Source organism: Ascaphus truei, chromosome 3 (genome assembly GCF_040206685.1).
Source record: "Ascaphus truei isolate aAscTru1 chromosome 3, aAscTru1.hap1, whole genome shotgun sequence".
Classification (NCBI taxonomy): Eukaryota; Metazoa; Chordata; class Amphibia; order Anura; family Ascaphidae; genus Ascaphus; species Ascaphus truei.
In genome coordinates this window covers 370,434,998-370,446,072 of record NC_134485.1, presented here as the reverse complement: position 1 = coordinate 370,446,072, position 11,075 = coordinate 370,434,998, and the positions used below count along the sequence as shown (strand labels likewise).

At 36.7% G+C, this 11,075-nt stretch overlaps 1 protein-coding gene across 3 annotated transcripts; it reads left to right on the top strand.

The window, feature by feature from the left end:
* The first annotated feature begins 2,871 nt into the window (after positions 1 to 2,871).
* POMP (proteasome maturation protein) lies at positions 2,872 to 10,793 on the top strand. 3 transcript variants are annotated; one of them, XM_075592182.1, is made up of 6 exons: positions 2,872 to 3,031; positions 6,663 to 6,763; positions 7,638 to 7,698; positions 8,828 to 8,929; positions 9,927 to 10,020; positions 10,678 to 10,793. In XM_075592182.1, the coding sequence occupies exons 1-6, from the start codon at positions 3,029 to 3,031 to the stop codon at positions 10,743 to 10,745; spliced, it is 429 nt and encodes a 142-aa protein (XP_075448297.1). In that variant the 5' UTR covers positions 2,872 to 3,028; the 3' UTR covers positions 10,746 to 10,793. The 3 variants fall into 3 exon arrangements, with proteins under 3 accessions (XP_075448297.1, XP_075448298.1, XP_075448296.1); XM_075592183.1 differs by having other exon boundaries at positions 2,929 to 3,107; XM_075592181.1 differs by lacking the exon at positions 2,872 to 3,031 and adding an exon at positions 4,633 to 4,658 and having other exon boundaries at positions 6,644 to 6,763.
* The last annotated feature ends 282 nt before the right edge of the window (positions 10,794 to 11,075 follow it).

The window sequence follows — 11,075 nt, the reverse complement described above, 5'->3', positions numbered from 1 at the left end:
AGACATGACAGGCCTTATATAAGGCCTGACGTCACATTTGACAGACACATGGTACATTCACCAATCCGATTGGTGGATGTACTATGTGTCTAGGTATCACATTTGGCAGGGAATGACTTCTCTTCCAAACTTGATGGAATCACATGGTACATTAACCAATCCTGGATGTACCATGTGATGTCTTCTCTTTTTTCATTGATGTGACATCACTTTAAAGGGAAGGAAGCATATGGTACCTGATCGGTTGTGCTTCACTCCCTTTAAGGTGACATTACCTTGCCTAAAAAGGGAAGGCATCACATGGTACTTCCACCAATCCAATTGGTGGATTAACCATGTGATTCCATTAAGTTTGATAGAGAAGTCATTTCCTGACAAACTAGATGCCTAAACACATGGTACATCGACCAATCGTATTGGTGAATGTACCATGTAGCTGTCAAATGTTAATTGTGGTACCTACTGCTGTAAAAAAACAAATCAATGCATTGTGATAAATTTGAACTGATAGCATTAATTCCTGATATTATAGGGTGTCCCATGGGTTTAATGAATCTTTATGAACTTTTGGTAAAAAATAAAATGTTGCTGTGTTAGGGTATTCTATTAACAAAAAAATTAAATTCCTCATTTGTGATGAGACCTTTCTGTCTTCCTTCTGTTAATAAATCTTTCAATTCTAGTTGGAATTTTATTGTAGGATTATATGTTAGAATCTTATATGTTTTTGTATCTCCCAAAATGTTTTGTGATTCAGCAATATATTTCTCTTGGTCCTTCAATACAACCCCCCACCCTTATCTGCACATTTATTAAGTTATCTAATGCATCTTTTCCTTCCTGTTAGATTTTGTCTAGTTTTACATTCTTTCCTCTGCAAATCCTCAAATTCTTTATTAACAAGTTGATAAAACATCTCCACAAAATTTCCTTTCTTCTGACTTTGAAAAGTGGATTTATTTTTAAATTTTGTATGTTTAAAAATATCATCCTCCAATGAATTTTCTACTTATGTATTATCTTTCTTGATCTCAAATACATTTGTATTTTCAAAACTACTTTTTGAATAATAACGTTTTAAAGTAAGTTTTCTAATATATTCGTTGAGATCTATATATAGATTAAATGGATTAGGTTTACATGTTGGAGCAAAAATTAATCCCTTTTGCAGAATGTTTCTCTCTTTATCTGTTAATATATGTGAACTTAAATTAAAGATCTCTATTTCTTTTATGGGGCTCTTCTATTTTTAGGTCTTTCTCCCTCCCCTATTTCCTCATCTGTAACGGAATCCACCTTTTCTCCTCAGGGGTGACACTACATGTGTTGATTTCCCTACCATTTCCTCCCTCCATTTTGTATTTTTGTCCCTCTCTAAAAAAGTACTCTTCCTGTTCTTACCCAAATTCTCAGACCCTTGTTTGTATCTATGTTGATTTATCTCTTTAATTTTCTTCAAATCTCTTATGACCAGAATCATAGCTATTTTTTGTATCATTTAGATATTCCACCCTGGGTCTCTGTTCTCTATATTGTTCTTTATGATTGTCTCTATAGTGACCTTGGGCGTCCTCGTTCTTTTTGTGGAAGTTTCTTTTATCATGAACCTTACACCAAGTATGTTCTCTTTCTGTGGATCAATGTACATTATTAACATTTCTATTATGTTGCGAGTATTTTCTTTCCCTAAAAGGAGCTTTTTCTTGCCTTCTTCTATTTCTTGATGGATCTCTTTTTACGTGCCCTGATTGTTTTAAATTTCTATAATTTCCTGTTTCATAATCTTGTTTATCTATTTTATATTTGTGCTGTTTTATTTCAATTACTTCTTTTTCTATTGTATCCAACTTTTCTTTCAGTTTAATCTCTAACTCCTGTACTTACTTCATTAGACTATTCCATTTTTTCAAGTCTATTTTTTATTTCTGATATTTCAATGTCTATTCGGTTAAGTGACTGTCTTCCATGTGAGATAAGTAAGGTCATAATCTAAAATGAACAATTATATAAAATACAGCTCCAGGCTTTCATGAAAATATCATTATCTAGATCCAAGGTTGGTGATTTGAAAATGCGCAGCCCTCTTGGGATACGTTTGCTGCACATATACTGTTCCAGTGTGGTCATATCTCACCACTGTTTTACTTCTGTTATCATTATTTTTTCTAGATATGAAAATTCTTCTTGTATGGTTTTATTTTTAGAGAAAACTGATTTCGTAATCTCTTTATCAGTACAAAAAAATATCATCTACGTTTACTACTGTGAAGCGCTATGTACATTAATGGCGCTATATAAATAAAGACATACAATACAATACAATACCTCAATTGTCCCTGTTGTGGAAAAAGGAAAAATTACTTTTCTCCATTCTGGGATAAATTTAACCCGTATGATATCAGATAAAATATCACAAATATACAGTGAAAGCTGCTATCCTACAAGGAATGAACACACAAAATATAAACAAATTAGGATGCGCTAACAAAACATTATAACAAGATCTAAACTACATATAAAATCATAAAGTTCAGTACTGTACTGCATGAAAAAAGAACTGTTCCCAGTTCAAGCGGTGACGTCTCCAGGAAAAAAATTCAGCGCTCCTCAGATAACAAAAAAATAGTGAAATAACCTCCAGCAATACAGAAAGCAGCGAATTAATTTAAACTGCACACGGATTATGGGTGAAGCAAGTTTAGAAGAAGGGAAGGGCCGCGGGCTATCACGTCTTATCACACAGCAGCAGCAGTCTGCTGGTGTCACCCGGCTCGTGAGAAGAACAGTATCTACCAGCACATTCATTCACTGCACGTGACCACATCACCTCTTGAGGCAGTCTTTTCAGTGACGTCACAACCCCTCCCCGAACTGCACGCCACGCAGAGCGCGTCTAAAAGTACGTCACTCCGCAGCGTGCCGTCCCGCACATGCGCAGCAACTGGCGGAAGTGAGGCGGCAGAACGTGACGGTAGCGGCTTGTGAGGAGGAAGAAGAGAAGCAGCATCCCGTAGGAGACGTAGTTACCATGGTGAGCGGGACCGGGGCCCATGGAAGCTACAACACTTGCCTAGTATTGTCTGTCCGTTCTCCCGGGGTGTGATATGGTAAGGGTGGGGTCTCCGCTCTCCCGGTTTCTCTTTCGGTGGCCGTGTCACCGCCAGCTGCTCCGTTGCTTGGGCTGCGGCCTTGTGGGAGCCGGGCCCGGACATGCAGGGGAGGGACACACCAGGAAACGTCAGAAGATTTTATCTGTGTTTCTTGCCACTTTAGTGCCCCGCTTCTCCAGTGGTGTAATACAAAGATGACTATTGGAAATTGCAAGAAGGCCTCTATGTCGAAACAAAGACAAATTACACAGACACACAACCTACCAGTGCAATGTATACTGCTACGTGAGCAACGTTTCAGACTTTTTAGGCTGCGGCCAGCGCGAGCGGGGCTTGGAGCTGTTACACGTGTGTGTGTGTGTGTGTGTGTGTGTATATATATATATATATATATGTACGTACACACACACACACACAGACATACCCGCGCAGCCCCCCCCCCCCCCCCCCCCTCCGCAAGTTGCAGGATACCCGGCGCTCATGCTCTAAGCATGAGCGGGGCCGCAGCCAGTGAGGACACGTCCACATGTAATGTCGCTTTGTCAGTAATATAAGTGTCCCTACTGTTGTTTGGGTGCAGAGATTATGACTTGGCTGCTGTTATATACATGTTGCTCCAAACTGAATTTACACAAGATTGCCCCTTCAGGACACCAATATTGCAGACACTGATGGGTACTGTCCAGTTAAAGGACTTACAGTTTTTGTTTTCAATAAGGGAGAGTGTAGTCTAGAAATCTGGAGTAATCAGAACTATAAAAAAAGACAACCAATCTCTGCTAATTTGGAGCATTTTCCCTGGTTTGTGAAGTGGCATCACAACCTGGCTCTAAGTCCCCTTTTTGTTTGGTTTCCTTTAATCTCCAATTTAGAGAGTGGCTCAACCTAATACACAGAAATGGTATACTGAGGTGCACTGGGATATAGACATATGAGACAAAAGTTAACACACTTAACACTAGAACCCAGATAACTGCACTCAGAGTGTAGTATATAGGTAGACTATAATAGTAAGGGTATACAATATCCCACTGTAGGAGTTAAATTACTCCCTTACAAATGACACACTAGAGTGAGTATTTGTCTCAGACGCAAAAAATAATCAAGTTTTTTTAATAATCAACAGCGACAACGTTTAAAATATATACATAATACATCAATATTAAAATCCCCAGATTGGGAGGCTCATAGTGAGTAGCTGACTGAAATATATATCCAGGTCTAAACTATGGAATCAATACAAGATGCTGATAAGTAAGATCTTTGTTGATCCTGCTGTCGCTTGTATCCGCAGAGTCTAATGAGTCTTAAGGTATTTGTGTAATGTTCATACCAAAGTACTGAATGTTGTTGAACTCCTGTTGTCTGCATAGATTAGATTGCCTGTCGCTTGAGCGATCCGTGGCCTTAGGAGGCGTGGCCGTGCCGTCACAAAGCTGGTTCGCCCTCATTGACTGAACCTCTCATGTGGCGCGACTAGAACAAATTATTTTGCCTTCTCGAACAATCAGCCGCGCTTCATCGCGCTCTCTATGGCATGCCTCAGAGGTACTTTTTTTGTTCGTGCACGCAGCGTATGGATGTGGCCTTAGCACCTACAGATGGACCATACTGTGAAGTAGTTCTAGGCTTAAAATACTTGGCCAAAGAATTGAACTAAATGACCTTTGCTTATGAGAAAATATACAGATGAGTATTTAACTATATAATGTCAAGTTGGATGTAGTACTAGGCCTTTTTGTGTATTGTTCTATACATGAGGTCACAATCCTCGTAGCACTCTGACACAATATATACTGTATGATGTGGGGTCTGAGCTTACAGGGTCTATGTGTGTTTGCCTATTTATTATAGGCTGTTGTGAGGAGGGGAAAGTTGTTAATGTACTATTTAAAAATATATTTTTTTTTCCCCTGTCTAAATATAAATATTAAAATTGTGCTTGTAATCATACTTTTGAAAGGAAAGCGGCAACAGTTGTAAATGGCCATAAACGGGTGTGATTTTGGGGCAAAAAATATGTATCCTGTCCATCAAAGAAAGATCTCATTGAAATTGATATTATTTTGTCGTCAATACAGAGAGTACAGTTTGGTTTGCCCCATGAATGCACCACTTCATGCATAGCCCTCATAATGTTTACATCTTGGAGAGGAGGGGGGAGAATGAAGCACGGAAAGCTCATTGAAATGTTATGTCAATAAAAAAAAAATTACATTTTTTTTAGACTTAAAGGCAACTGAAACATTTAATTTGCCTTTATCTGGCAATGCATTGATATGCAATTTGCCCTTTTATAGAAAGGGTGTTTATTTATAACATTTCTCATGTCTTGTACAACTCATGACATTTACGCCACGTGTATTCCACAGGTAGCTAATGTCAGAGAGGAATATTCTATGCACTGCTATTAACAATACATTGCATGGAAATGGTGACCAAAAAGATCTGCAGGTGTTGAGAATATAGCTTCCTCTTATTACTTATTATACATTTTGCCAAAAGATAATCTGATACCCTATTCCATATGTGCGGCATAGTATGCGTTGGAGTATATGGGATGTGATCATAGCAAATAAAGCAGCATCTCTGTGATCCACGCTATAAAGTTCCAGGCACACTATGTATCTTGTGTATTCTGATCTCTTTGGAAAGTCCCAGGCTTCGACAATTGATCTTGTGCCTCTGTTGTGGTTTCTGTTTCACATTTATATGCACATTGGCAAATAAAAAATACAGTAATTTAAAATTGAACTGATTAGTGTTAAGTTTGACAGAAAAACATGGATAAACGTTATCTATATGGTATATATTTTAACAGATCTAAAGTATACATTTTTCCATATTGACATTCTTCCCTAATCAGCTATGGTCCTTTTTTCATCCTGTTAATATATGAATTTGTTACATTTTCCGCATCTACCACATTAAGTGACTCGTACATGACATGTCACTTTTACCCTTTTTCTAGGGGTTCTCAGACAAATTCAGAGATTTATGTGAAGATGTTAAACATTGATTTAAGATCTCTCTCCAGTAATCTGTCTCCGTACTATCGCAGACACCATATACATGCTTTAGTTTTTTTTTCAGATCCATTTTTACTAAGCTATACTATGTAAAGACTCAGCATCAGAAATGGTCATATACATGAGTGTCTCACGTAAATGACCATCGTAAATTGTTTTTTTACAGTCGGGCAAAACTAAATATAGGCAAATTATTATATGGAAATGTAACTAATTGAAATAAAAGCCCCCCTCCTTTTTCTGGTCACATCTGATTTTCATTTTGCTGTTACTCCTAATCTCCTTTTAGAGAAAGTGTAGAAAATAAATATTTATATTCGATACAAGTCTGTCTTAGATTTCTGCATCTGTGTTTATTTTTTTGTTGAGTTTCCTTTCTGATTTGCAACATTGAATTTTGAGTTTTCCAGATGGTACAAACAAATCTAATGTATTTTTACAGTTTTCAAAAAATTGAATAAAAAAATCAATGTTTATTTATTTCCCGTTTGTATCTCATTCAAGAATCTTCTGCATATTTCAGAATACCAGAGCACTTGGGTCTCAGCTCAAGGATAGTGTCCCAATTGGTGAACTGTCCACTCAGTATGGCGGATATGGAATTCAAGATACACTACGTACAGGGTATGTATTTATGTATGTGTGGGGATTTGTAATATGTTTTCTACATCGTAACTGTCAGAATGCCTCGGGTCTCCAATAGCCATTTATCCATATTATTGCACATCTTATGATCTGGTACGAGGTAAACTTGCCTCTTTTTGTTCCGTTTTTTTTACTTTTCTTAGGATCAGCATAGTAAATAACTGCAATTTTTTTTATTTTTTTTTGGTATGTGTATTTTCTAATTGGTATATCTAGTTGGTATAGCACCAGCAATATAAATCGAAAGGCAATTGTAAGAGTTTTCCAGCAAACATAAACCACCTGGTAGTGGAGTGTAGAAAACGATGTGAACAAATATAGTAAACGCAATAACATTAATAAAGCTACATAAAGAAATCTATAACAGAAAATTTACTTTTACACCAATATAAATACTACCACATGTGCACATACATGCATCAGCAAAACAAGATGTGAAATATTCCAATTTTTCACACATTAGAAAGGGACCCTATCCATTCTTCAATTGTAGTTTAGTCGTTCAGTATTGTAACTTTTAAAGAGCGAGTGATCGTCTTACTCTGCTACACATTTGGTATTTGTTCTCATAGCCCGAGTGTTTTGATGTACGTTAAATAGCCTATATGTGAATTATTTATTGCTGTGTTGTTTGTCTATCAAAGATGGAGTACTGTTTTAGCCCGCATAAAATGCAATTTGATGTGCAACAATGAACAAAAGGTAAACGGAGGATTGATTATTAATGTTCATGGGTGTCTCCTTTCAGGAACACCTAACTCATTATCTCAGGCTTGTCAGCTATATGGGAGATTGGTGCATACAACAAAAATATGTTTGTAATAGTTAATTAATCTTGCATTTATTATTGCAGATTTACTAGTGTGCAAAGTGACCTTTTGCCAAGCCACCCTATGGAGCTATCAGAAAAAAATGTAAGTGTCTTTGACTACAAGGAAGAATATATGCATATTTTTATATTGATCTATTTAATTATCTCTCTACCTCTCTCACACAGCCCCCTTTCCCGTGTACATACCCAATGTCACCAGAAACCTTAAAAAAAAAAAAAGTCTTCATTATTGTAGCATGCGTTAAGGAAAAAACCATGAAGAATAGCTTGCATGTTACCATTATTTTCAATGGCAATGCGATAACCCGTGCTAGCGTTCATATATTGTGTTAACGTGTGCTACATCTGAATGTGTTTTGGGCTATATTGTAGTGACGACTAATTTTATATAATCCCACTTGCACAGAACGCATGTCTGCTGCATGTAACTCTTCATAGGACTCTTCATTGGATGAGCTTCTTGTAGGTTACATTTTCTTCAGTAACTTTTATAGGGTACTGAAGTGTTTCTTGTGCATTATTTAATTAATGTGCAAGCCAATCTACATTCAGATGTGTGGGTACATTGGTTGTTAGAACTGACTCGACATGTTAAAGTAGCAGTCCAAGTTGACGTGTTTTTTTTAATTTTTTTTTTTTTTTTTAATATTCCTGCCTTTAATATGTGCATCAATACAATCAGCACAATAATAAGTAATTAGCTAAGTTGCCGATCGGTAAAGATTTGGCTCAGGGTCAACTAAATGGCTGTCAGTGCAGCAGGAGAGGACCAACGGTGCAATGTTCTGTGGGGAAGATCATGTGACCAGGCAGTCATTAGATACAATTGGTGCACTGCTATAAGAGGGCAGGGGTTTGCCATAGCCTGTTTCAGAAGAGAAAGGGGATGTGACTTTGTAAATGGTTGCTATAGAAACAAAATGCTTGTTACATTATAATACATAAAAAATGTCATTCATCGTTTAATGTTTTTTTTTTTTTTTTTTTTTTTTGAATGCTACAAGTATTTTCTCATAGTACAGAACTAACTTCTTAAAAAAAAAAAAAAATACGTAGGATATTGCTTGGTCTGCATCTTTAACTGTTACAGTGGCTAGGTGGTATTGCTTTAGACCATTTATAGAGCCAACATAGGTTTTATGCAATGCAGTAGCTGGTTACAAATGTGCTGATATGACTGAATTTATTAATACTTTTAACAAATATTGTAGTTTCAGATAAACCAGGAAAAGGTGAATTTTTCTACTCTAAGAAATATTCAAGGATTGCACGCGCCACTGAAACTTCAAATGGAGTTCAGGGCAGCCAAGCAGGTACGTTATGAAAGAAACCTGAACCCAGACCAATCCAGCAGGGGAGGTTCGGGGTGTGCATATTAAATATTTTAGTCAGATGTTCTGAACACCAGATAGACTTTTAATTACGGATTTTAACTGTTGGTTGCACAGAAGATTGTCTTTATATCTCAAAAATGGACCTTCATCATGTCACTGTATGCTCATTTGCATGTCATTACCCAGAATCCCTGGCTGTATTGGAAGCATTGTATGCTAAGATAATGGTGAAGCGCAGGGTTGCAGACTTGTTTGAGACATGCAAATGTATAGACAAGTGGTATTTTTATTTGCTGCATGGTTGATATGTCGCTTTTTTAACATATCTTTGTGTATATTTATCTGTGTTTGTGTATATTAATTATACATTATACACACCCCCTTATTTGGCTTTTCACAGCTCACCATGTTTTGCAAAGCATCTATTTCGTCTCGGGGGTGCAAAATCTCGAGTGGCAATTTGCCCATGACCGATAAATGTTCATGTGCCACCGAAACTTACCTGACCATTTGCCCGATTTACTCGGCTCTGCAAATTAGCAGGCTTGACCGCAAGTGAGCATGCGGATTCTATGTCTTAACTAATTATAAAAGTTTAATGGGAATTCCATGTGCTTTGCAACCAGTAGCAGGTTACAGTGGATAACTGGCAGTAAACAGAACAAGCGAATATTCTGCATGAAGTAAAACACAGGATATATTCTCATTGGAGATTGCATGAAGTCCCTGAAAAATGTTAATGTTATACCTTGGCTAATTGTGTGTATGTCAAGTTAAATAACAGGACAAAAATACAGTTATGTCTTAACTTTTAATGTGTGTTGCTCCCCAGCTCTTTGTGTTCGCCCCTCACTGACACAATCAGGGCAACCTTGTTACGCTAATTATAAGTTATTAATATTGAATCTGAATCTGTGTCCATTTTAAACTAAACTTGCTGTAGAGCTTAATCTTTGAAATGACTGTCTTTCTATAGGTCCAACGTCTCCCATTTCTTCAAAGCTCTAACATCGCTTTGGATTCATTGAGCGGGAACGATGAGTCTATTGGCTTTGAAGATATTCTCAATGGTATATATGTTTCAACAATATTAATCTGTCAATCTTGCTAGGAGTGTTTTGTTGGTGATTTATGCAAGAAACTTAATGTACGTTGTGTCCCTGTCTGAGAAGTATGTTCTATGCATCTTATAGTGAGTGCAATCACTAATGGGGGAAAATGTCCACCCACTCACTACCTGGACCTCAATGAAACATAATGTAAGATTGGCAAATCAAAGAACATGGGATTAGTAATGGTTCTTTTATATCATGCGTTGAATGTGAAGTGTTTAACGAAGTAGACTTTCTATTTACACCATTTGTCAATGTTGTATTTCAAGAACACAAGAGCATATTTCAATCTTCATTAAAAAATAAAAAAAATGGAGGGAATGAGGGGAGCCTGTTTGTGTATTTTTTTTTCCCCCTAATAAATGCTCCCTACTCACAGATTTGAAATATGTAATATGTTCCCTACTTCAGTTAATCCACCTCCAAGGGAAATGTGAACGAGAGTTATTTATTAGACTGCTGGCATAGTGACATTAGATGAAAAATGTTAAGACTTGTGGAATATAAGTTTTCTGACATATACAGTAGATACCATCTGTCATGCTAGTATACTTTTATTATTATTTATTTTATCTTGTATAAGTGTTCCATTTTTGATATTTATCTCTTCTGCAGATCCCTCACAGAGTGAAATCATGGGAGAACCACATCTGATGATGGAATACAAGCTGGGCTTATTGTAACACAAGTGTATAAATAACTAATAAAATGTAAGGAATTCTTTTTGTAAATGTCTTAAGACTCTCTTTACCTACTCATTTTTTTTATTTATTTTTAAATCCGAACTTAATTTTATTTTATTTTTTGACTTCATATTTTGTGGGAGTAAACTGTTTTGTTTTCTATCTAGGATTGCCCTTTAACACACTTTATTTGTTGGGCATACGACCGTTTTGGATAGCAAACACATGCTGCAGAAAACCTTCAAAGAGCAGTCCCATATAGAAAGCAAAAAAAGTTTACGCCATGTAATTGCCTTCCACACACGCATTCATGCACGGTCAGTCAATTTG

Excerpts from the sequence above, each read along its gene's own strand:
- POMP (XM_075592181.1), top strand. Across the intron at positions 6,764-7,637 it reads CAAGATACACTACGTACAGG|ATTTACTAGTGTGCAAAGTG; the intron begins GTATGTATTTAT and ends TTATTATTGCAG. Across the intron at positions 7,699-8,827 it reads TGGAGCTATCAGAAAAAAAT|TTTCAGATAAACCAGGAAAA; the intron begins GTAAGTGTCTTT and ends CAAATATTGTAG.